This window comes from Eptatretus burgeri, chromosome 11 (genome assembly GCF_056783735.1).
Source record: "Eptatretus burgeri isolate ZD-2024b chromosome 11, Ebu_testis_v1, whole genome shotgun sequence".
In the NCBI taxonomy this organism is placed as follows: Eukaryota; Metazoa; Chordata; class Myxini; order Myxiniformes; family Myxinidae; genus Eptatretus; species Eptatretus burgeri.
Genome location: NC_140971.1, coordinates 59,951,257 through 59,973,637, shown reverse-complemented (window position 1 = coordinate 59,973,637; position 22,381 = coordinate 59,951,257). Strand labels below are relative to the sequence as shown.

The 22,381-nt window shown below is 43.3% G+C and overlaps 1 protein-coding gene across 3 annotated transcripts in view; it reads right to left on the bottom strand.

Annotated features, from left to right (window-relative positions):
• The window catches only part of LOC147017197 (regulating synaptic membrane exocytosis protein 2-like), a 352,541-nt gene that overhangs the window by 98,311 nt on the left and 231,849 nt on the right, over positions 1 to 22,381 (bottom strand). For all 3 annotated transcript variants that reach the window (XM_085846651.1, XM_085846649.1, XM_085846650.1), the window contains exons 11-13: positions 18,236 to 18,345; positions 8,293 to 8,423; positions 208 to 379 (exon numbers count right to left, since the gene is read on the bottom strand). In XM_085846651.1, coding sequence (XP_085702777.1) covers positions 208 to 379; positions 8,293 to 8,423; positions 18,236 to 18,345 — 413 coding nt within the window. The remainder of the gene's footprint in view (positions 1 to 207; positions 380 to 8,292; positions 8,424 to 18,235; positions 18,346 to 22,381) is intronic.

Genomic DNA, 22,381 nt, shown 5'->3' with positions numbered 1-22,381 from the left:
CAGTATTTATATTATAGGGTGAGGGTTTGTGGCGAGTCAGGCTTTTGAAGGTTTGTATCACAGCGTTCTTGGGATAATCACATGTCCGTGACTTGTCATCAAGCTTGTTATCACAATGTATTAACCACGTACATCATAACAGGTTGTTCAACTTTATGCCATGCCCATGATCACTTTTCTCTAATCTAATCTCCCTGCAGCCCTCACCTCTCCCAAGAACTCGCTCGCCTCCTCGGGCACCTGCAGCTGGTCCCAAAGCGTCACCTCCAACATGTGCTCACGGAAGTCCCGTCGTTGTACACCACCGTAAACAAATGCCTGGTCCCAGTGTGGCTGCAGGGTTCGGCGAGCCGTCCGCGTGCGTCTCTTACTTTTATCCCTGTGGTTAGAAGGTTGTTTTTAATCAATTGAGTTTCTTCAACATTGTCTGTTCATTGGTAATGGTGTAAAATTTGCTGTGGTTCAAAGAGAGGGTTGTAGTCAGTGCAGAAGGGGTAAAGCAGAAATATAAAGAGGCAGGGATAAAGCGTCTGTTCAGGCTCAACTACAACAGAGGGAATAATAGCAGACAACATAAATCAAGGGTGTGTGAAATGTTCGTTAATTTTCCAATACCTTCATCGAAGGCTCGTCATATCAGGACAACAATATTAGGAGTCAGTGTACTTTTACATGAATTACAAGAACATTTCATTGACAATGGACAAACACATGGTACAGTATACGGGATTTGAACTTGCATCATGAGCAAGGAATTCAAGTGGGAACATAAACGGGTCAACCCATAGCTTAGAGGAAAGAAAGGGAAGAAAACAAAGGTCAAAATTTTTATCAAGTAGTTGACAATGATGTTGAAATATTATCCAATAGCTATTGTTTTTCTGCAGTATGTTGGGTGCTGAAAATTGTGGCGCATAAAATATGCTCTGAAAGAAATACATGCTGTGTAAGAAATTCATGAAATTAATGTGGAAATTATGAGCAGCGTACAAAATCTTATACAAACAAGAAAAAGAGCAATCAGAGATTGCAAACCCACACCAGAACTTCTTTTCAGTGGTGTATTTTTATAGGATTAAGGGTAAATCCAATATGGCTGCAAAACCATGTTACCTATGACATCATATGTGTGACCCTTTTGTTACTCGTGGATAGGTGGTCATATGTGTAAAGGTTCGCTTCGATCTTTTCAGCCATTTCAGAGAAGATTTATGAAGGTCTTTTAAAAAATATATATATATGGCTGCTGAATCACGTGACCGATGATGTCATCCAAAAATATTTTGTGGACCATTTTATCCCAAGATGACCCTCAAAAATTTTTATACCGATAGGATGTAGCATTCTACATATGCAATTATGACGTCATAACGAAGGCACCATTGACATCATAAAAATACCACCCTCATTCCCCATGAGTAGTTGCTATGTGCCACTTGTAAACCTATGGCTTGGGCAACACTTGTGTGAAGCTTCCCCGAGATTTGTCCAGCCGTTCTGGAGAAGAATATTTTTGGCTGCTCTTATTGGCTGCTCTTGAGCACCCTTATTCTGGACATTTCCATCTGTCTGTCTGTCTGTCCACGAAACTTTGATCAAGCCTAGGGGTTAAACCACTCAACCAATTCCAATGAAATTTGGTAGGTAGGACCAATATTTCTGGGAATCGTGTGCTTTCGAATATGGGACCCCGGGCCCGAGCAACAGCCCTTTGAAGTGGTCAAGAAATCGAAAAAAAATCAAAAAAAAAATCGAAAAATCGAAGCTTACAGTTCTGTGCGCAATCTATCGAGCTCCCTTCATGCCAATTTGCAGCCCAAACAAAAAATATTTGTAGGAGGAGATAGGTTTTGGGCGAGTACGTGTCGAACATTTCAGAAATGGTTAATTGCGAATATCTCTAAGAGAAAGAGTCTGATTTTCATGAAACTTGGGTGAAATGTGTACAATGTGGCTGGAATGTACACAAAAATGAATGATTGCTATGCACACCTCCGTTGCTTCGCAACAGCTAAAATACTTTATCATACATCGTACACTTATTGTGGACTGTACAAAAAAAATCAATACCTCCGAAACTGGACCTCCGAGGGACCTGTTTTTTTTGTGTCCAAGGAGAATGTCTTACAGCATCTTATAAAAAATAAAATCTTTAGCGAATAGATAAATTGAATTACCAGGGCTGCCATTTGTTGGAGTCTCTTTGAAAACATGCCTGAAATTTCACAAGGCGGGTCTCTGGGCGCAAACTAAGAGGGCTGTGATAATCATATTTATTGTGCAAAATTGATTGATAGCATGTACATGAATATTGGCGAGTCGCGTCGGCCAGCTTTCCATCTGGAGCGAGCAGCCATGTTGCCTACCGGCTTGTTTTATAGGTTTTAGGGTAAATCAAATATGGCTGCCAAACCATGAGACCAATGGCATCACGTGTCTGAACTTTTTGTTCCTATGGACAGGCAGTCATACTTGTAAAGTTTTGTCTTAATATGTTCAGCCACTCAGAGAAAAAAATATTTTTCTTTTTTTTTTAAGGTTTAAAAAAAAATATATATGGCTGCTGAATCACGTGATTGATGACGTCATTATTATTTCTGTGGACCCTCAAAATTGTTCATACTGATCGGATGTGGTGTTCTACATCTGCAATTATGACGTCATAACGAGGGTACCTGTGACATCATAAAAAAGTCACACATTCCTCATGAGGAGTACTTGCTATGTGCGAAGTTTCAATTTTTTCCTTGTTGTGGTTTCAGCGATACAGAGGTCCAAAGTTTTTCTGTCTTTCCAATATGGCTGCCACACCACGTGATCTATGATGTCATAATTATCATCAAAACATTCCACCTGAGCTGTCACAGCGATAGTGAAAATTTTGGCTCAATCCGATAAGCGGTTGTGGAGAAAAATACGAAAGTTCTGTGCGGACAAACAGACAGACAAACAGCCGAACAGACAAACAAACAAACAAGCAAACGGACCCAAATGCAATACCCTCTCCAAATCCTTCAGTGAGGGTAACGACATAATCATAATCACCCAAGAGACCTCAATGTTTTTCTGTGTTACCTCGTTGGGTGGTACTTTATTATGTTGAAGACCCCATGTATAATTGACCAATTTCCAGATCATAATGAAGAAATATGCTAATTGGAGGGAATTGGGCATCTCTGCTTACAACAGCCAGATCAGCTTTCACCAGGACTCAGTGATGTAATGGTTAGACATTACAGGATCAGTTCTGAGCCCGTCAACCTATGCAAAGGTTGACGGTTCGATTCCAACCCTGGCAAAGTTAAATAACTAAAGACTAAAAAATGGTACGTGCAAATTCCTTGCTTGACACTTAGTATTTAGAGGACAGATCACGGATAAATGTCATGGGTTGGCATCCAATGAGGTAGGGGGGTAGGTGGTAGGATATTTCTCCTTAATTACCCTACTGACTGCGGAGATAAAAGTGACATCACAAAATGGCGAAACAAGTACCCAAAGTACCCTGGGAAGTTGCGTCACTTTCCCCAAGGTCATTAGAGGTTTGTCTGATTTGAAGTTCTGTTTTGTCTGTTGTCTCGATCTGCATGTGTGTGCATAATTTGTGTGATGGCACTTTCCACAAACCTTATACCTTAGTAAATAAAATAAAAAAAATAAAAGAAAAAGAGCAAAAACAATCCAGTTGTTATTTTCGTTCTTTGTTGCAACACATGCTAATTGGGAGATTACCAATTTTGTGCAATTCATGTTGGTGAAAATTGAGTTTAGCAATGCTCAATTGAAATGGAAAATTCAGAAGGATGTGAAAATGAAATCTTAAAGATAAAATGATTTCTTTGGAGAAAGGCCATTGCAAGTGAGGTTTAAAAAAAAGAAAATTAAAAAAAGAACGATACTCGAATTATTTTTGGGATGTATGCCTTGATAGATGTTTGTTTGTCAGTATATGTGTGTCTGTGTTACCATTTTTCTCAGATGGCCGAACGGATCTTCGTCAAACTTTAGGAGGTTCATCAGTGAGTTCCAGGGAATGTATTATCATTTTACACATTGTCTTTGAGATATCCCCAGATATAAAAAAATCTCGTGGGCTTAGATCAGGGGAATGTGGAAATCACTCGATGCTGAAGCATCGACTAATTATTCTCTCTCTGAAGGAGCTTGTCAGCCACTCACGGGACTCATTTGCGGTGTGAGGGGTTGCCCCATCCTGCTGAAACCATTGTTCTTCTCTTTGAAAGTTTCTCCTGCGACAAAGAGCAACCCAGAACTCATTCAGCACTTAATCTAGTGCTCAGAGTTCAAGGTCATGGCATTACTGTCCTCATATTCAAACCAGAATGGTCCAATGCTGCCATTCTTGCTCATTGCACACCAGGTCGTGTACTTGACTGCGTGTAAGGGTCTCTGGCGAACCTCATTAGGTAATACTGTGCCCCAGTTGACATTGTTCTTTGACTTGATTTTTCCATTCGGCAAAAAGTGAGCCTCATCAGAGAACCAAATGTCGTTGAGAAATCAAGATGACTACTCCATTTTCTCCACAAACCACCAATCCATTTCAAGATGTTTTTTTTTTTTTTTGGGTAAGTGAGTTTGTGTCTGACTCGTGTTCTGTATGGATAAAGTTTCATGTCATCATGGAGAATCCTCCTGAGACTTGACACTGTCAGTCCAAGTTCTTGAGTGCGACGGTGGAGTGACTTTTTTGGACTGTTTCCGACCGACTGTTGGACCCTCTCAATGACCTCAGGAATTTTCAATTAAGGGCGTCCAGAATGAGTTGGTCTGTTACCGTTGATTTTGAGTAAGTTGTGCACAACTTACTCCTTGCTCTCAAAATTTCTTCAACCATTTGAATACTCTCAATTTGCATGGGGTGTCTGCTTTAAAAAAAAATTTATCTTGAAATTTCTTTGAGTTTGGACGAAGGACTATGTTTCTATGTAGGATTCTACAGAAAAAGCCTTTTCTTCATTTGTCCAGGGCATAGTTTCCTAAAAGACCTCAGCTATCATTACCTGAATTATATTTTATTGGTACATAGCCCGAGTTGAATTTGACATGACATGGTACTGGCTAATATAATCGATCGATATCAAAAATACCTTTTATGGATAAGAAAAGATAATTACATATTTTAAGTATTTACATATTTCCGAAAATATTTTTGTTTTTAACTCAAATTTTAGGTATTAATGCTCCCCAGAATTTTATAATGAATAAGAACAAGAGGATATACCTGTCATGGACAAGTGGTGGAATGGTGTTGTATTCAATAGCTTGAGAGGGTCAGAGAACGAAAACAACAACAAAGCATCTGAAAATGCAATGCCCATCCGCTTTGTACTCAGACTTCTTCTTCCGTATGTGAAACGGTACCTTTGACCTTTTCCCTAAATTCTTAATTTGTCTTCTCCATATTCTCATCATAAAGATTTGTTGAAAATTTGATGACAAAAGCTAGAATAGTAAAACAGTTACAGATTACAAAAGCTGAAATGACATTAAAATTTTCAGGTCAATTGGATGAAAATTGCCGATTTTATGTGACACTGACCTTTGAACTTTTGACCAAATCATTAATTCTTCTCCATATTCTCAGAAGAAAGCTTTGCTGAAAATTGTAAAAAAAAAAAAATTATGGCCCGGACAGACACGCACACACACACAGACAGACAGACAGACAGACAGACAGACAGACAGACAGACCTACCCATACACAGAACTGATTGCAAAATCTAATCTTCCGCTACGCGGGGGACAGGCTAACTGGAATGACACTCAGGAGAGTGCGTACCTACACCAGGCTGAACAGTTCACGTTTTGTATCCCACTCATAGGCAGGATTGCCTCCATACCTTAACAAAAATCTAATCAGCTTGTTCTTGTCACCTACCCAACTCATCCACCCATTTTTGTCATAAATGGTACACAATTTCTTGAAATATCATGCAATATATAGTTTTTGGCACTATCTCTCAATTGTCAAGAATTCTAGTTTCCACATCGAGATCCGAATCCTCAACAAAATCTAATAAATCCGTCCTTGTCACACACCCAAACTGTCCACCAAGTTTCGTCCAAATCCGTCCATAACTTTTTGAAATATCATGCTCACAGGCAAACAAACAGACAAACGGGTGAATACTTAACCTCCGCTCACCTTCAGTGGGAGGGAACTAGAGAGTTCATAGAATACCTTACCCCATGCAATCTTGAGAAAAAGGACATGGGAAGGGTCTTTTAAACACCTGCTTTGCATTTCCGAGCATGATCAATATTTCCTACAGCCAAAATTTGGTCTGAATCTCGATATTCCCCTGCCCTAGAGCACATGGCAAATTTGATTGGTCGAGATGGCATAAAATGGTGTAATATTTTGTCCAAGTACTGCAAAAATGGAGGTTTTTGGAAGTAACAAGAAGGCAATTTGTGTTCTGCAGTGTTCCAGTATATAATTCAATTAAAATAAAATGAAAGATTTTTAAAAAATTCAGAAGTTTACGGCTATTGATGCACCATCTTTTACACCACCTTATTTAACACGTTAAAAAATTGTTATTTGCGCTTGTTGTTTGTGTCTTTTATGAGGTCCCTAAAAACAATGTTTCCTGTTTGGAATGATTTTCAATTTTGTTCGACTGCAAGACAGGCAGAGAGTGTAAAACAATTACCCTACTCCTCTGTGCGCACGCACACTTCAGACAAGATCCTGTACAATTTTCCAAATTCAGAGCCAAAGTACTGCTAAATTGCACGTTTGTGTTCTGAGACCCATGTTCCAATTTGTGTTCTCCAGTGTGCAAAATATAAAATCAAATTTCAATTTTGTTGTTCCTCAATCATAGACTGATGTCTGTAGACAGACAGACAGACAGACCAACAGACAGACAAAGTAAAGCAATTGCTTAACCGCACTTTCACTACATGTGCAGGGATAACAATTCAATGACAGAATTGAGTTGGAGGCTCTGTCCACCAGAATGCTGTGTCATCCAGCATGGCTAATGCTTTGAGAAAAGTCTGCTTTATGCGTAGACTTTCAAGTCTTGGAACTTGGCTGAAAGGAATACATTTAGGAGTTTGTTGTAAGATGAGATGCCATAAGTGGAATTGTAAGACTAACTCAGTAGAATTGTAAGACTAACTACGTAGAATTGTAAGCCTCCAAAATTTGGTGATGATGTGCAAAGTGGTGAGAGGAAATGGACAGACAGACATTTAGACATTCATACATACAGCATCCTTCTATTTATATAAATTGGTAGTTTGTTATCACCTTCGAAGCTACTACCTGACTGTCACAATGCTTGATGAAGCGGTTTGATGTTTCCTTTTCAATCGCAAGTCATTCGTTTTCATTAAAAACAAAAACATTATGGACTGTACAAAAAAAAAAAAAAATTAATTGGAATCTTGTAAAGGGCTTCATGGTATTGCCGTTAACATGACGTGTGTCATTTGAACTGCCGCTTGATCCCGTCGTTCAAAATCAATGCAATTTACTTTCCTGGCTTCTGTGCCCTGTACCTGTCTGGCTCATTTGGTTGTACCCTGGAAAGAAGTAAATGTTTTATAATTGTGGAACACCCCATTTGTGGTTAAACTAGTCACCAATAACTTTCTATTCCCCATCCATCTCACAGAAAATTATCTCGACTCAGCTCAGATGTGAATCCCGATGGCAATTCCTGCCTTTTGTACAAAAGACGGGAATTTTGTCACAATCCAAAAAGTGATTGAAAGCGAATGTTATTTTCTTTTTTATATCGTTCAAAATTTTGGAGAAAAAGAAACTTGTTCTGCTGGTGTCATCGATTTGCACTTCTTCCCATGGGCAATATTCATAGCAATCATTCATTTATGATCCTTCGAAGAACCAAAATATCATCTTCAGGAACAGTAAGTGGACCATCTTATCCTTTGTCATTCCATTATCAAAATTAATCTCAAACACTGTCCCTCTGAAGGCGACACTACTCCCGATTTAATATTCTGGTATTTACACGTCTCATCGTCCGTGGTTCAAAAGCATCGATGCCTGCAAGTGAAGGACAGCTAATGATTGTTTTACCACAGCAACTGTGCATAATTACCGTGTCATGCAATGCATTCTGTAGAAACAAAGTCCACATCATTAGATACCACATCATTAGATCTGTGGGTATTGTGGTTCCATGAAAGTTTTTTGTTTTGTTTTAATCGAGCAGGCATGTATGTGCATAACACAAGTGTCATGTTTAAACGTGTGGTGAGACGGGTTATTTCATCTTGCAGGCTGCGTACGTGCGATCGGGCAGGAAGTAAATCTTGATGTAAAGATTGCGTGCCTGTCCGTCGTCCCGCGGAGGCACTCCTGTAGCAGAGAGCACGGTTACGGCGAGGCGGGATGAGGCACGGTCGTGCAGCAGCTTTATCTGGGAAGAAGGGCGCACACACATTACAGCAATAGAAAACTGAAGCCTGGCATCCATTTCAAACATGGAGCGAATGTCTCAAGGTGCATTTCAACCTGAAGGCCATGCTATGGGTAGGTGAGCATGCGGGGTCAGAGCTACACCTTCAGATATCCCAAGCATTGATTCTCGACTTCGCAATAGTAAATTGCAGAGAGTCCTACCCATGATGCATCCAAATAATCTGCGTAATAATAACATGAAAAAAAAAGATACTGAGACTTTAGGATTAGAGGATGTCACTGTTAGTACAAATAACACCATGAACCAGACTCTCGATTTCCTGAGAGGTCAAGAAACTCCTGGGATGAACCAAACATGACAATTTCCAGTGCAAGATATGGAGTTTAAAAAAAGCTTTACAAAAGAGACTTTAATAGTTGTTTAAAAGACACCAAAAAGTAAAAAAGAAATCAAAGCATGGTGAGGTGTTTATCAGTAAATTAAATGTTACTTGGTTTCTTATTAATTATACTGCATCATCATCATCATCATCATCATCATCATCATCATCAATGTGTCAGACTCTTTCCAGTGTTGGTGCTGTCAAAGCAGGCTCTTGGCAAGCGTCATCTTTGGTGGTTTTCCATTGTCATCCTAGCTGTAGCCAGGGCAATAATTTGGTGCTGGCATTAACTCACCTACTCTTTGTGAAGGACACCGACCGTGGGATCTTTAACATCCACCAACTAATGCTGGCAGACCGGACGCCGAGTTTAACGTCCATCCGAGGGACGGCACACACATTTATCAATCGCCCTGCCTGTGAAACACCAGGGTGGCAGTTTATAGCTGGGTCAAGATTTGAAACCAAGCTAGACAGATGAAAGGTGATTGTATCCTGTCAGCCCAGCAAAATATATATTTACAAAAAATAAAATAAAATAAATAAAATTTTGTGAATGTCACTATCATGAGTTTCTTGCTCGTCTAACTTTTTGAACACCCCTTGAAAGTGCCCTACCACATCGAAGCTGCCTCAACATTGCATGCATTAAAGATTCACTAATCTTTGATTTGTATGTGGCCACTGCAGCGGTTATAGACCAGGAAGAATTATATTTAGGGGAAGTGAACTCAAGCTATTTGGATAATTTTGTCATGTTAGCAGCCCAAAGGTGTACTCTCCGTAAAGCCTCCACGATACCTTCAACATCAATATCGCAAATAGGACAGCTGGCTGGCTTGGTAGCTTAATGTCTTCTGTGAAACATAGCATGGTCCACAGTGCAGTACCTCCTGTCATTAACGAACCAGACGGCTGGGAATCGAAGCAGAAAATACATGGAGCTGTAGTGCAATCTCATTCTTGAATCATCGATAATAATTATTTAAGCAGCTTAATCAAAAAGCCTCATTTTTGTGATGAAACTGCAAAAACGATGGTTTGGCATTTTTCTAAGAAGTGCCAACTACATCTCACATGAACAAAGATCCTCAGTGTTGCCACCAGACCTTTCATGCTGACAATGGCAAAGCATGGCAAACAGAACCTTCGTGAAAGTGGCAGTTTTGGGGGTTCGACATTACTCAGGACTACAGTAAAATTCTCCCAAGCAACAATATATTTTAAATACCGTCGATTGCTTATTCGTGTCGCTATTTACAAATAACAATGAATTAAAATAGAATATGATGTTGGGGACATTATGGTTTTCATTCTCCTGGCAAATGTTGACAAGACAGTGTGGCTGCCAAATGACTGCAAGTATAATATAAGTAGAATGACAGTCAAGTTAATGGCTACTTGGCTGTAAAAGGGGTTTTTGAGATGCTGTGTGATCATACTATTGAGTGTATTTACAATGCGTTGTCATATTATAGTGCAACTCATGTGCTACATTTTCTGAATAATGGGGAAAAGGTAGGCTGGTGTGATGCAACAATGTAACCTTTGTGTTATAGCTTCAATAACCCCTAAAGGGGCCTTGGTGGCATCCACAAACATGTCTACAGTATATGAATCACCTAGCTGACAGTTTGTAGTTGGTTCAGGAATCAAACCCAGGCGAAGCAGCTCAAAGAAAGGTACAAATGCTATCTTCGAGCTATTGGAGCAGCTCTGAGCTCCACACAACTCATTCTCATAAAAAAAAAATTTGCTTTTAAGAAAAACAATGAAAAATTAGAATGGCACTGTAGAGCCCATACCTCAGTCAGGCTGAAAAGTTTACATTTTTGTCAGGTCAGGTTCGATCTGTGACCTGCTACAGGTACCATGTAAACCTGTACTAACCTGTTCCATGGTCGGGTTGTCGGCGACTAAACCGTCTCCCCCACCAGGTTTTCTGGTGAGGAGGGTGTTTGGATATGGACACCCAGCAGGATTAAAAACAAAACCTGTCAAAGGGCGGAGGAGCTCCTTGTGAGCCAACGGCCATCCATATCTAGTGCCCAACTGTGTCTGCGGACGTCCTCCTGCAGTTGGGTTACTTCTTATTAGGAGGTTGGTGGCAGGATTTGCACTCCAGCCACCGTAAAACGCTTCATTCCGCAAAACGCAAAAACGCAAAAAAATCTGAAAACCCACTCCGTGGGAGTACCTCCTGTGCAGCTTCCCTTCGCAGGGCAGCTCACCGGATGATGGGATTGGGGCAAAGCCTTCGGGACCCCCAATCTTTGATAGGAGGGAAACCACGGGGTAACATCCCTGGGTCAGATTGCGGGAGAGTGTGTCGGAGTGGTGCTGAGGTGTCGTCCACCAGACGGCGGTCTCCTTGGGTTAACCTGAGGCGGTCCCTTCGGGTGGGTGCCTGGAATGTCCTATCCCTAAGAGAGGATGATCACCTGTCTCTGTTATCATCTGAGCTCAAGCGTTTGGACATCGGGATTGCAGCTCTCTCTGAGGTTCGGAGACCGGATTGCGGCGAGATAATGGTGGGTGGTTACACCTACTATTGGTCTGGTCGCTCTGATGGTTACCATACCCAAGGAGTTGCTGTAGCTGTGTCCAATAAGCTGACCCCAATGATAATTGAGGTAACACCGGTCAACGAGCGTATTATGAGATTAAGGATTCGTCACTCCTTAGGTGTCATTTCCCTGGTCTCTATTTATGCTCCGACTGAGGCGAGTGATCTTAACGTGAAGGACACATTCTACGCCACACTCGAGTCTGTGGTTGATCAGTGCCCCAGACGAGATACACTTCTAGTCTTGGGGGATTTCAATGCATCGACTGGAACTGATAGGGATGGTTATGAGGTGTGTGTTGGTCCCCATGGGTCAGGAACTATGAACCAGAATAGCACTAAGTTCCTTGACTTTGCAAGAAGTCATGGACTTAGGGTGGCTGGTTCATGGTTTCAGCGCCCGCAAGCTCATCGCTGGACTTGGTATTCCAACACTGGCGGTGTGGCAAAGGAGATTGACCATGTCCTCATTGACGGTCGTTGGAGGATGATCCAGAACTGCAGGGTCTACCGGAGTGCTCAGTTCCTCAATACTGACTACAGGCTTGTTGTAGCAACTCTAAAGCTGCACCTTAAATCCTGGAGAATGGTACCATCCCAGCCTAGGCTGGATGTTGCCAAGCTCAGGGATGAGAGAGTAGCTGAGGAGTTTGCGAACAGGCTGAGTGGACACTTGGGGGGTCTGGGTGCTTTGGGGCGTCCTGAAGAGTTGTGGAGCACCTTCAAGACCACCGTCCTTGATGTTGCCGGTGGATGCCTTGGAGTTCACCGCAGGGCAAAGAAGAATTTTGTCTCTCAAGGGACACTGGATACCATTGACCAGAGTCGCAGGGCCAGGCTGAATGGCAGAGCTGAGCTGTTCAGGGAGCTGAGGCGTAAAACTGTACGTGCACTGAGGGTGGACAAGGAGGCCTATGTGCGAGGAATCTGTGAGGGGGTAGAGCATCACCTGTGGACAGGTGATTCTCGTCCCGCTTACAGGGGAATTCGCGCATTACGTTCATCCAAGCCCATCCCTCGGAGCACTGCAGTTCGAGCAGAGAGTGGTAGGCTCTTGACAGAGGAGTCTGAAGTGAAGGCCCGCTGGGCCGGTTACTTTGAGCGGTTGTACCAGGCTGATCCCTCAGCTGTCGAGTTGGACGTCAAGGGTGTTACAATCCCTGTTGCTGACCCTCGAATCAACTGTGGTCCACCATTGCTTGTGGAAACACGGGCTGCGGTGAACCAGTTGAAACGGGGCAAAGCTCCAGGGATCTGTGGCATCCATGCCGAACTTCTCAAGGCTGGTGGAAATGCTGCACTCGCGTCGTTGCATGCAGTTTTGTGCTCTGCCTGGAACACAGGCATCATCCCAACTGACTGGAAGAGGGGCCTTGTTGTCCCTCTCTGGAAAGGGAAGGGTGATCGCCAAGACTGCAACAACTACCGAGGGGTGACGCTGCTCTCAGTGCCGGGCAAGGTCTTTGCTCGGATAATTCTTGATAGGGTTCGCCACCATCTGCTTGAGCACCAGCGTCCAGAGCAGTCAGGCTTTACACCAAAGAGGTCAACGATTGACCGTATCCTTGCACTTCGTGTCCTCACCGAACGCAGACGAGAGTTTCGGCAGGGGCTGCTTGCAGCCTATGTTGATCTCTGTAAAGCATTCGATTCAGTGAATCGGGATGTCCTCTGGAGGATTCTTGGTCTTCGTGGGGTGCCACCAAAACTGATCGATCTGATGTCTGAACTCTACTCTGGTACTGAGAGTGCTGTGAAGTGTGGTGGTACCATCTCTGACTTATTTCCAGTTGTTACTGGAGTTCGTCAGGGGTGTGTACTTGCCCCCACACTTTTCAGCACTTGTATGGACTGGATTTTTGGGAGGATGTCGGAGAGATCAAGTTGCGGTGCATCGTTTGGCAATGTCAAGATCTCAGACCTTGATTTTGCAGATGATGCAGTCATCTTTGCGGAGACTTTAGACATCCTCTTGGGGGCCCTCGAGGTGCTGAATGAGGAGTCGGAGCCGTTGGGATTACGGATTTCTTGGGTCAAAACAAAGATCCAGGCTTTCGGTGACATCTTGGATGCTGCTGTCCTGTCTGTGTCTGTTTGTGGTGAGGATGTTGAGGTCGTGGATAGATTCACTTACCTTGGCAGTGATATTCATGTCTCCGCAGGTTGTGAGCCAGAGGTCAATAGACGTCTGGGTCGGGCCTGGGGAGTCATGGATTCACTGGATCATGGGGTGTGGCGCTGCCGGTACCTGTGCGGGAGGACGAAAGTCCGAGTCTTCAGGTCCTTGGTACTTCCAGTCTTGCTCTATGGGTGCGAGACTTGGACTTTGACCAAGGATCTGAGACGGAGACTTAATTCCTTTGGTACCAGGTGTCTTCGGAGAATCCTTGGCTATCGCTGGTCGGATTTTGTGTCCAACGAGCGGTTGCTGAGAGAGACTCGGATGAGATTTGTTACCTGCATAGTCCGTGAGCGTCAGCTGCGGCTGTATGGACATGTGGCTCGTTTTCCTGACGCTGATCCTGCTCACCAGATTCTCTCAGCGAGGGAGTCTCATGAGTGGAGGAGGCCAGTGGGCCGACCACGTGCCTCATGGTTGCAGCAGGTTGACCATCATCTCAAGGAGATGGGGATGGGCCTGGCATCTGCCTGGGGGATGGCCAGACGGAGGCCCCTGGAGTACCGGCGGAAAGTGGACGCAGCGACGCGCTGTTCTGGCACATGCTCCCATACCTGACCTGACTGTAGAGCCCATACCTCAGTCAGGCTGAAAAGTTTACATTTTACATCCCACCGATAGGCCGGATCTGCATCTGGAACTTAACCAAAATCGAATCGGCTTCTTCTCGTCACCGACCCAAATTCATCCACAAAGTTTTCTCAAAATTCTTCCATAACTTTTTGAAATATTATGCTCCATATCGTTTTGGATCCATCACTCAATGGTGAAGAGCGACGAGAAAAATTAAAAATTATTGTATCCGGATCCGGATCTTCACCTAAATCTAATCAATTTGTCCTGGTCACGTAACCAAACCTTTCAACCAAATTTTGCCAGGATCCATCCAAAACTTTTTTGAGGTATCCTACTCACAGACAGAGACCGACAAACAAACAGACAGATGAGGGTGAAAACAACCTCAGTCCACCTTTTGTGGCAATGGTAAAAATCACCATACACATGCCTGCTGTATTTTGGTGGAATGGTTTGTAAATCGTTAATAATATAATAGGAGAGGGGGAGGGGTGAATTAATGGAGTTGGGACACTAAGCTGGGAGAGAGTGTACTATACAGTAAAACAGTCCATTTGACGGGAAGCATATTAGTTCATGCTTGGTGTTGGCTTAATGATTAGAGAGGTGGGCTTGGGATCCTAGGATCCTGAGTTCAAATCCCACTCGGCTGTTGAATTAATACCAGGTGATATTGACTCTGCCTGCCACCCTTCTGAGGTCAGCAAAAATGAGTGTCAGCTTGCTGGTATACTGTGTTGGAGTGGTGACCTGTCCATGATTGTGTCCAATAGTCAAGGAGACTGCTTAGGCAGCACCAACACTCTGCACAGAGTATGGTTCCAATTGGAGGGATGGATATTAGTTCCCTAGTTACACCAACTTCACTGGTTACACCAAGCATATTAGTTCCCATGCTAGATCTCGTTCCCCACCTTCATTACCCCTCGTTTTAATCACTGTGTAAAACAATCCTAACTGTCGAGGGTGAGGTGGTCGCCAAACCATCATATTTTAGTTGGGGAAGTGAAGTCAGCCGGTATTGTAGTTATTTGGGATTCTATTGGAAATTTAATAAAACTGCACCTTTGGTACAGTGTATAACATCCAAACGTCAATTTCACTGTTCAAGTGCAATGCCAGCAGAGTTGAGCACCCAGCCTCATTGGAAACTTTTCCTGGTCTCCAAGTGTTGTAGTGACCTCATGAAAATCCATAAATGCAAACCCATAAATGCCTGCAACAGAATATTCGATATTTTATTGCCATGGGGAGTTATAACCTTGCCGCATAGATTTTAGTGCCACTAGGGTTGTGAAAGAGTGACCGGACACAACAGAGCATTTATGCAGATTGTACAGCTCAATAAAGTTAAAATACACCGAGTGCTGCCGTAATAGCTCCCCTTAAATATGGGAAATGTATCGTTCCATTTGTATAAGAGAAAATCAATGGCTCTAAGTACTTGCAAAAATATAAGCACAACCCTTTCCGCATGAGAAAATAAAGATTTGTGCAAGGCGTCCATGCTGGAAGGCTTCAAGTTGCAAATTTGCTCATGGATCCAAAGGACCAACAATCACTGCAATGAGACTTCTGAAAGGTTACAATCAACACATAAATTGTACAATTATACCCTGCAGTCCACCCTGGGACCTGGGAGAAGCATAATACAACATGGGGTGGGGGGGTGGCAGAGGCTAATGCCAGAAACGTCAGTTTCTCCTTGTTTCCCATGGTGGATAGCATACTGTTACGGCTGTGGAAATTCACATTACACCATGAAGGGCCCGTAGGTGAGATATCTCTAAGTACATGTGTAGTTAGCCCCAAACCCGTTGTTTAGAGGGAATTTATGTGATTCATTCGGGCTGCGACGCTTTGAGATAGCCGTTTTTCTGTTCTATCTTTATTTTGAACCAACCACGTCTCAACCGCCATCACACAACAACCACCAACCACAACGCCGCTTCACAACAACCACAACCACACCTGCTTCTCAACAACCATGCCATCCTCACCACTCCGCCAGCAACCGTCAACATCTCCACGAACACAAAAGGGGAACAACAACAACTCCCACCCCGATTTCTCTGGTAAACAAGAATGACGGTTGGAACTCAACTCCCGCCCCGATTTCTCTGGTAAACAAGAATGACGGTTGGAAACTCAACTCCCGCCCCGATTTCTCTGGTGGAATGTCCCCAACCCCACGTGCCGCGAAGGGAGGGGCGGGGTGCCGGGGAAATAAAAGGGCACACGGAGGCGCCGCCAAGGAAGTCAGGTCAGAGGAGGTCAGGTCAGAGCGGTCGGTGAGAGTGTCAGTATCAGTCGGCGGTTCATGGTCTTCTGCCCGTCTTGGTCTTGGAGAAGCGGTCCGTAGAGCGACCCGCTCTTTGGAGCTTGCAGTCGGTGGAGAGTCCGGACGTCGCGAAGGGGACGCGGACTGGAGGCGCCGCTCTGCCAGCTGTGTCGCGCGGACCTGCGCGTTCGTGCAAGGAGCGCCAGAGAGAGCTCGCCCAACATCGCACCGCGAGGGTGCAGGTAACCTGCAACGGTCTCGTGGGACTCGTTCGGTCTACCAAGTCCCACGCCATAAAGGCCCACGGGCCCCGTCTGCTCCCTTGTCTTTGAGGGTGGCCTTTTCTTTTGTTTTTGTATGGATCTTGTGGCACCATGTCTTGTAAAGTAGAACTGTATAAGTGTTGCTGTGTGTACGCGTTAGTCGGTCGTATTACATTTGCTTTTTGTGCATAATTGTTTAAATTGCTATATGTGTGCTCTCCGTGTGTCGTGTAAATAAAGTGCTTGCATGTTGAACTGTTTCCGTTTCGCTTTGTCTTTTCTCCATTGAATCTCCATCCTGCTTCACGTAAAGGGTTCGTAGTGGGTGCAAGATCCCGGTAATTAATCTGAACCGTCGAGGTCGATGATAACACCGCTCGGTTATCCCGATAGTACGGAACGGGCTGCCCAAGCGGCTCATGTCCAGAGTCGACCTGCGCGAGGTACGATCGCCGGTTTACCATCCGCGTGGGTACTTAGGTAGGTCGAGTTTGGCGAACAACCCTATCCTACACGGGTGGCCGATTGGCACGATTGTGGTGAGGTCTAAAGGCCCACCCGTGACTGGCTCCGGGCGATAGTTCCCAGAGGGTCACGACTGAATTGTCCGTCCGGTGGTCGACGTGCCGCGATTCGAGTCACCTGGCCGTTCGCACGCCGGCGGGCGCGAATTCGCAACAATACTTTCATCAATGTCTTGTTCTTTTCATCCACCGAATAAACAACTGTGTGATTGCCTGCAAAGTATATAGATAAGGGAATGGAGTAGATTGGGGGAGAGGGGGGGTGGGGTTGCATACCACTGATATGTGTAAAGAGGGAAGTGTAGAGCTCAAAATGTCATCCACATTAATTGTAGAGTATGTAGAAAGCACTGAAGTAGACAATCTGGTTATTTGACCAGATGAAAGTTTACGTTTCCATGCAGAGTGTTCATAAGTTGGACAGTTCCCAGTGATTGGTTACCACGTTTGCTTAATGGTGACTAAGAAACAAGAAACTTGTGTTTTTGGTATTTTGTCCTGCATCAGCTTACGAATCAGGAGAAGAAAAGCAACAAAGTGTCAAAAATGAAAGGGAAAGAAAACTCGCATTTCAAAAGGAAAAAAAGTATATCATTAAGCAGCAAATGAAACTTCACACAATTTACCAACAACTTCTGTCTTGTCCAGGATTAGCTGTGAAATGTGACATTATTTTATCATTTACAATCAATCAGAAATCCACAAAGGTAAGACGTTGCATCCACAGAAAATACTAGAAAATTAACTGAAGTTTCATTTCCTGCTTAAATGGCGCATTATTTCATTGAAGGACGCAAAGTGCAAACTTAAATAACGACCACATATAGTAATTCACAATTTTACTAATTTCGCTTTAATTTCCCTTTCATTCACGAAGGCAAAATTAAAACTATCTGGAAGATTCCTCTGGCTGAGATTTTACATCAGTCCTAAAATATGAGAAACGATTAAGAAGATGAAGAAGAATGGAAAGAATCATTTCCAAGAATGGATGTGATTGGTGCAACAGGTCAAAACCACAGCCCAAAAGCATCTTACCGAGAGTTTTCCAGGAAGCGTTTGAGGAACATCACGAAGACTTGGACTCGTTGGAGACGAGATGGAAATGGAAGGTCCGTGTAATCGTTGAGACTCAAAGGAGCTGGAACCTGAATGGGAAATGAGAGATATTGCTCATGTGAGATCTTCTTTGACCAATATATTCTTTGGATAGAAAGAAGAAGGGGATGGAAGAGGAAGGGGAAAGAGGGCAAAAACACAACATATTGAGAGTGTAGAAACAGGTGGATGCAACAAGCAAGGCAAAGAACAGGAAAAGAGAAGAGGAGAGGAAACAGAGACCTGCAAGTCTGAGGGTTGGATAAGGTAGAGTTAATGGTGGTGCAAAATATCATGGATAGAGATGGGGAATGGAATGAGAGCAACAGGCCTTGTGCTTCTGCCTCATCCTGGGAGATGCCAATAAATGTTGGAGCTTTAGATTCTGCAGAATTGCAGAGAAACATGTAATGATGGAGGCTGGAGCCCATCAGGGAGAGCAGTACTTTAATGAGGTCCTGACAAAGGCCTTGCAGGTTTGTTAGTAGTTGTGATATTTCAAGGAATGACTTGGAATGATGGAGGATGCAAAGTTTTTGGCAAGCTTTGCAGGCCAGCTTTGCTATATAGTCAGCCAAGGAGAGGTCGTGGCTGATGGTGAGGCCTATATATTCAAGAGACCGACACCTTTCCGGTAACTGACGATGGAAAGAGATAGGTGGGTGAGTTGATGATGCATTAATTGTCATATGTACTGTAGCAAATAATTTCACGTGTGAGCAATAAATTCAAAAAAGGCATTTGGCAAAAACGAAATGAGATTAGGTAGGTGAGTTTATGAGAATGAAGAATAAAAAGAAAAGGAGGTAAGGAGATGATAGCAGGATTGGGATGGAAGGGAAATATATTAAACATGCAATTGAACATGAGTGAAGGCAGGGAGAGGAAGGGGTTAAAAACTCCAACATTTTTATCAATGATATATAGATAGAACCATACATGGCCAGCATTTTCAGTTAAACACATCTACAAATTTGTTTACCCATGTGAATCGAGGGTACATGGAAAGCCAAAACGAAAGGACATCAAAGTATATATTTCAAAAAAGAAAACTTCCTAAAAATAAGACACAATAAATTTCAGAAATAAGACATCCTCCCTGATCATGCACACAGGCCACTCGGATATCAAAATTTTGTGAGTTGGCAGATTCGTAATCGAAGGCTGCGGAATTTTGAATGAAATTGGCAATGGTATCTGGGATCATAACATTCAAATAAACACGATATTGAGATTAAAATATGAATACCACAAAGTATACACCCTCTGCTCTTTCCATACTTTGTCCCCACCAGGTGTCTGCAGGACGCACGGGGTCCACCATCAACCCCCTTATGGCAAAACTCTCAAAATACAGGATCACTGCTCACCTCCACTCATTCATTCCTCTTTTCCCCCACTTGTGGAACCAACTTCCACATTCTCTTCAATCTCATTCTTCCATCCAAGTCCTCAAGATGGCTGTTCACCACTATCTCAGATCACCCCCATCAAAGACCATGATATTTTCTAGCCTCTATCAACCCACCCCACCCACCCCCTCCCCCCCTTTCCACTCCCACCACCAACCACCCCAACTCCTTCCAAATTTCGAGTTTTTCCTTCCCGAGAGTATTCTTCTGTATCCATCTTGTCCACCCCATGTGTTCTCCCATACCCCTCTGTCCTCCCCACACCCATTTCTTGTTCATGTCTCCCTCTATTTTGTCCTTCAACCCTGCTGTTGGTGTTTCCCACTCTCTCAACTGTTGCTTTTGTTCTGTTGCATCCTGATTCATTCAATGTTCTAACTATTCCACAAGCTTTGACCTTGTATATATAGTGGTGAGAAAAAGTTTGTGAACCCATTAGAATTTTCTCTATTTCTACATAAATTTGACTGAAAATGTGATCTGATCTTCATCCAAGTCCTAATAATCGACAAAGAGAACCCGGTTAAACAAATATTACACAAAACAAGTCTACTTTTTCAAATATTTATTGAGCAAAATGATCCAACATTCAATTTCTTAATCGGAAAAAAGTATGTGAACCTCAAGGTTAATCAGCTCAATTAAGGGGGTAATTACAGTCAGGTGTTTCAATCAATAGGATGACAATCAGGAGTGAGATTGGGTGGCCCTGCCCAATTTCAAAAACAAACTTTGTTCGTCACCATCAGAGTCTGGTTTTCACCACACTGGTTTGTGGAAGCGCGAGTTGCCTGGATAAAGACACATTTCTGTGGACCTCAGAAAAAGAGTTGTCAATGCTCAGGTCACGTCAGGTATGGGAGCATGCGCCGGAGCAGCACGTCACTGTGTTCACTTTCCGCCAGAACTCCAGGGGTCTCCTTCTGGCCATCCCCCAGGCAGATGCCTGGCCCATCGCCATCTCCTTGAGATGCTGATCAACCTGCTGCAATCACGAGGAACGTGGTTGGCCCAATGGCCTCCTCCACTCACGAGGCTCCCTCACTGAGAGAATCTGGTGAGCAGGATCAGCGTCAGGAAAACGAGCCACAAGTCCATACAGCCGCAGCTGATGCTCATGGACTATGCAGGTAACAAATCTCATTTGAGTCTCTCTCAGCAACTGCTCATTGGACACAAAGTCCGACCAGCGTTAGCCAAGGATTCTCCGAAGAAACCTGATACAAAACGAATATAAGCCTCCATCTCAGATCCCTGGTCAGAGTCCAAGTCTCACATCCCTAGAGCAAGACTGGAAGCACCAAGGACCTGAAGAGTCAGACTTTCATCCTCCTGCACAGGTACCGACAACATGACACCCCATGCTCCAGTGAATCCATGACTCCCCAGGCACAACCCAGACATCTATTGACCTCTGGCTCGAAGCCAGTGGAGACATGAATTTCACTGCCAAGGTAAGTGAATCACTCCGTGACCTCAACATCCTCACTACAAACTGGGACAGACAAGATAGCAGCATCCAAGATGTCATTGAAAGCTACATATGAAAATAGTTTTTGGCCCCATCAATTTTAGAAATCAGGCCTGTGTTGACCTTTTTACCTTGAAAATAATTGGTGGTTGAATTCAATGACCTGATATGCAAATCCTGTTCACATTTCAAGTCAATCAGATGAAAATTGAGGATTTTAGAAAGTGCACCTAAGTTGTTGACCTTTGGCCTATGTTGACCTCAAAAAAAATTGGTGGTTGAATTCAGTGACCTGATATGCAAATCCTCTTCAAATTTCAAATCAATCAGATGGAAATTGGCAATTTTAGAAATCTGGCCCATGTTGACCTTTTGGCCTATGTTGACCTCAAAAATAATAGTTGGTTGAATTCAGTGATGTGATTTGCAAATGTTCTTCAAATTTCAAGTCAATCAAATGAAAATTGAATATTTAAATAATGTGAAAAAGTTGTTGACCTTTGGCCTATGACGATCTCTTGACCTTTTGACCTGAAAAATAAATAGAATTCTGTCGGACCACCAACTCCACCATTTGGTGAAGTTTCGTGAAGATAAGTTTAAAATTGTGACCTGTAGGCGATCGAAGGTGAGCAGACAGACAAACAAACAGAAGCGATCAACATTCTTGTCAATTTCTTTTTTTTTGTGCCAAGAAACAGACAGACAGACAGATAGGGGTGAAAACATAACCTCCATCCACCTTCACTGGCAGATGTAATTCACTGTCACACAGATAGTGTACAAATGGAGAAAATTCAACACCATTGTTCCTCTTTCCAGGAGCGGTCGTCTAGCTAAAATCAAGTCAATTCAAGTCACTTTATTGTCATGTGTTTAAAAGCCAAGGTTAAGAAACTGAAATTCTTATTCACAAACAGCCTTCTCACTCTATACGCACTGTACATCTATACAACAATATAACAAACAAGAGTATGACAAATTTATCACAGTACTGACAAACTTACAACATTTTACAATTTATATATAACAGAGAATCAGCATAGTCCAATTTAGTAGCTATTGAGGATGTGGACAGCCTTAGGAAGAAAAAAAACTGTCCCGAAACCTGTTGGTTAGAGTCTGGAGGCTACGGTACCCGCCTGCCTGATGGCAGAGGTGAGATCAGTCCATTTGGAGGATGAGTGGGGTCTTTTATGATGC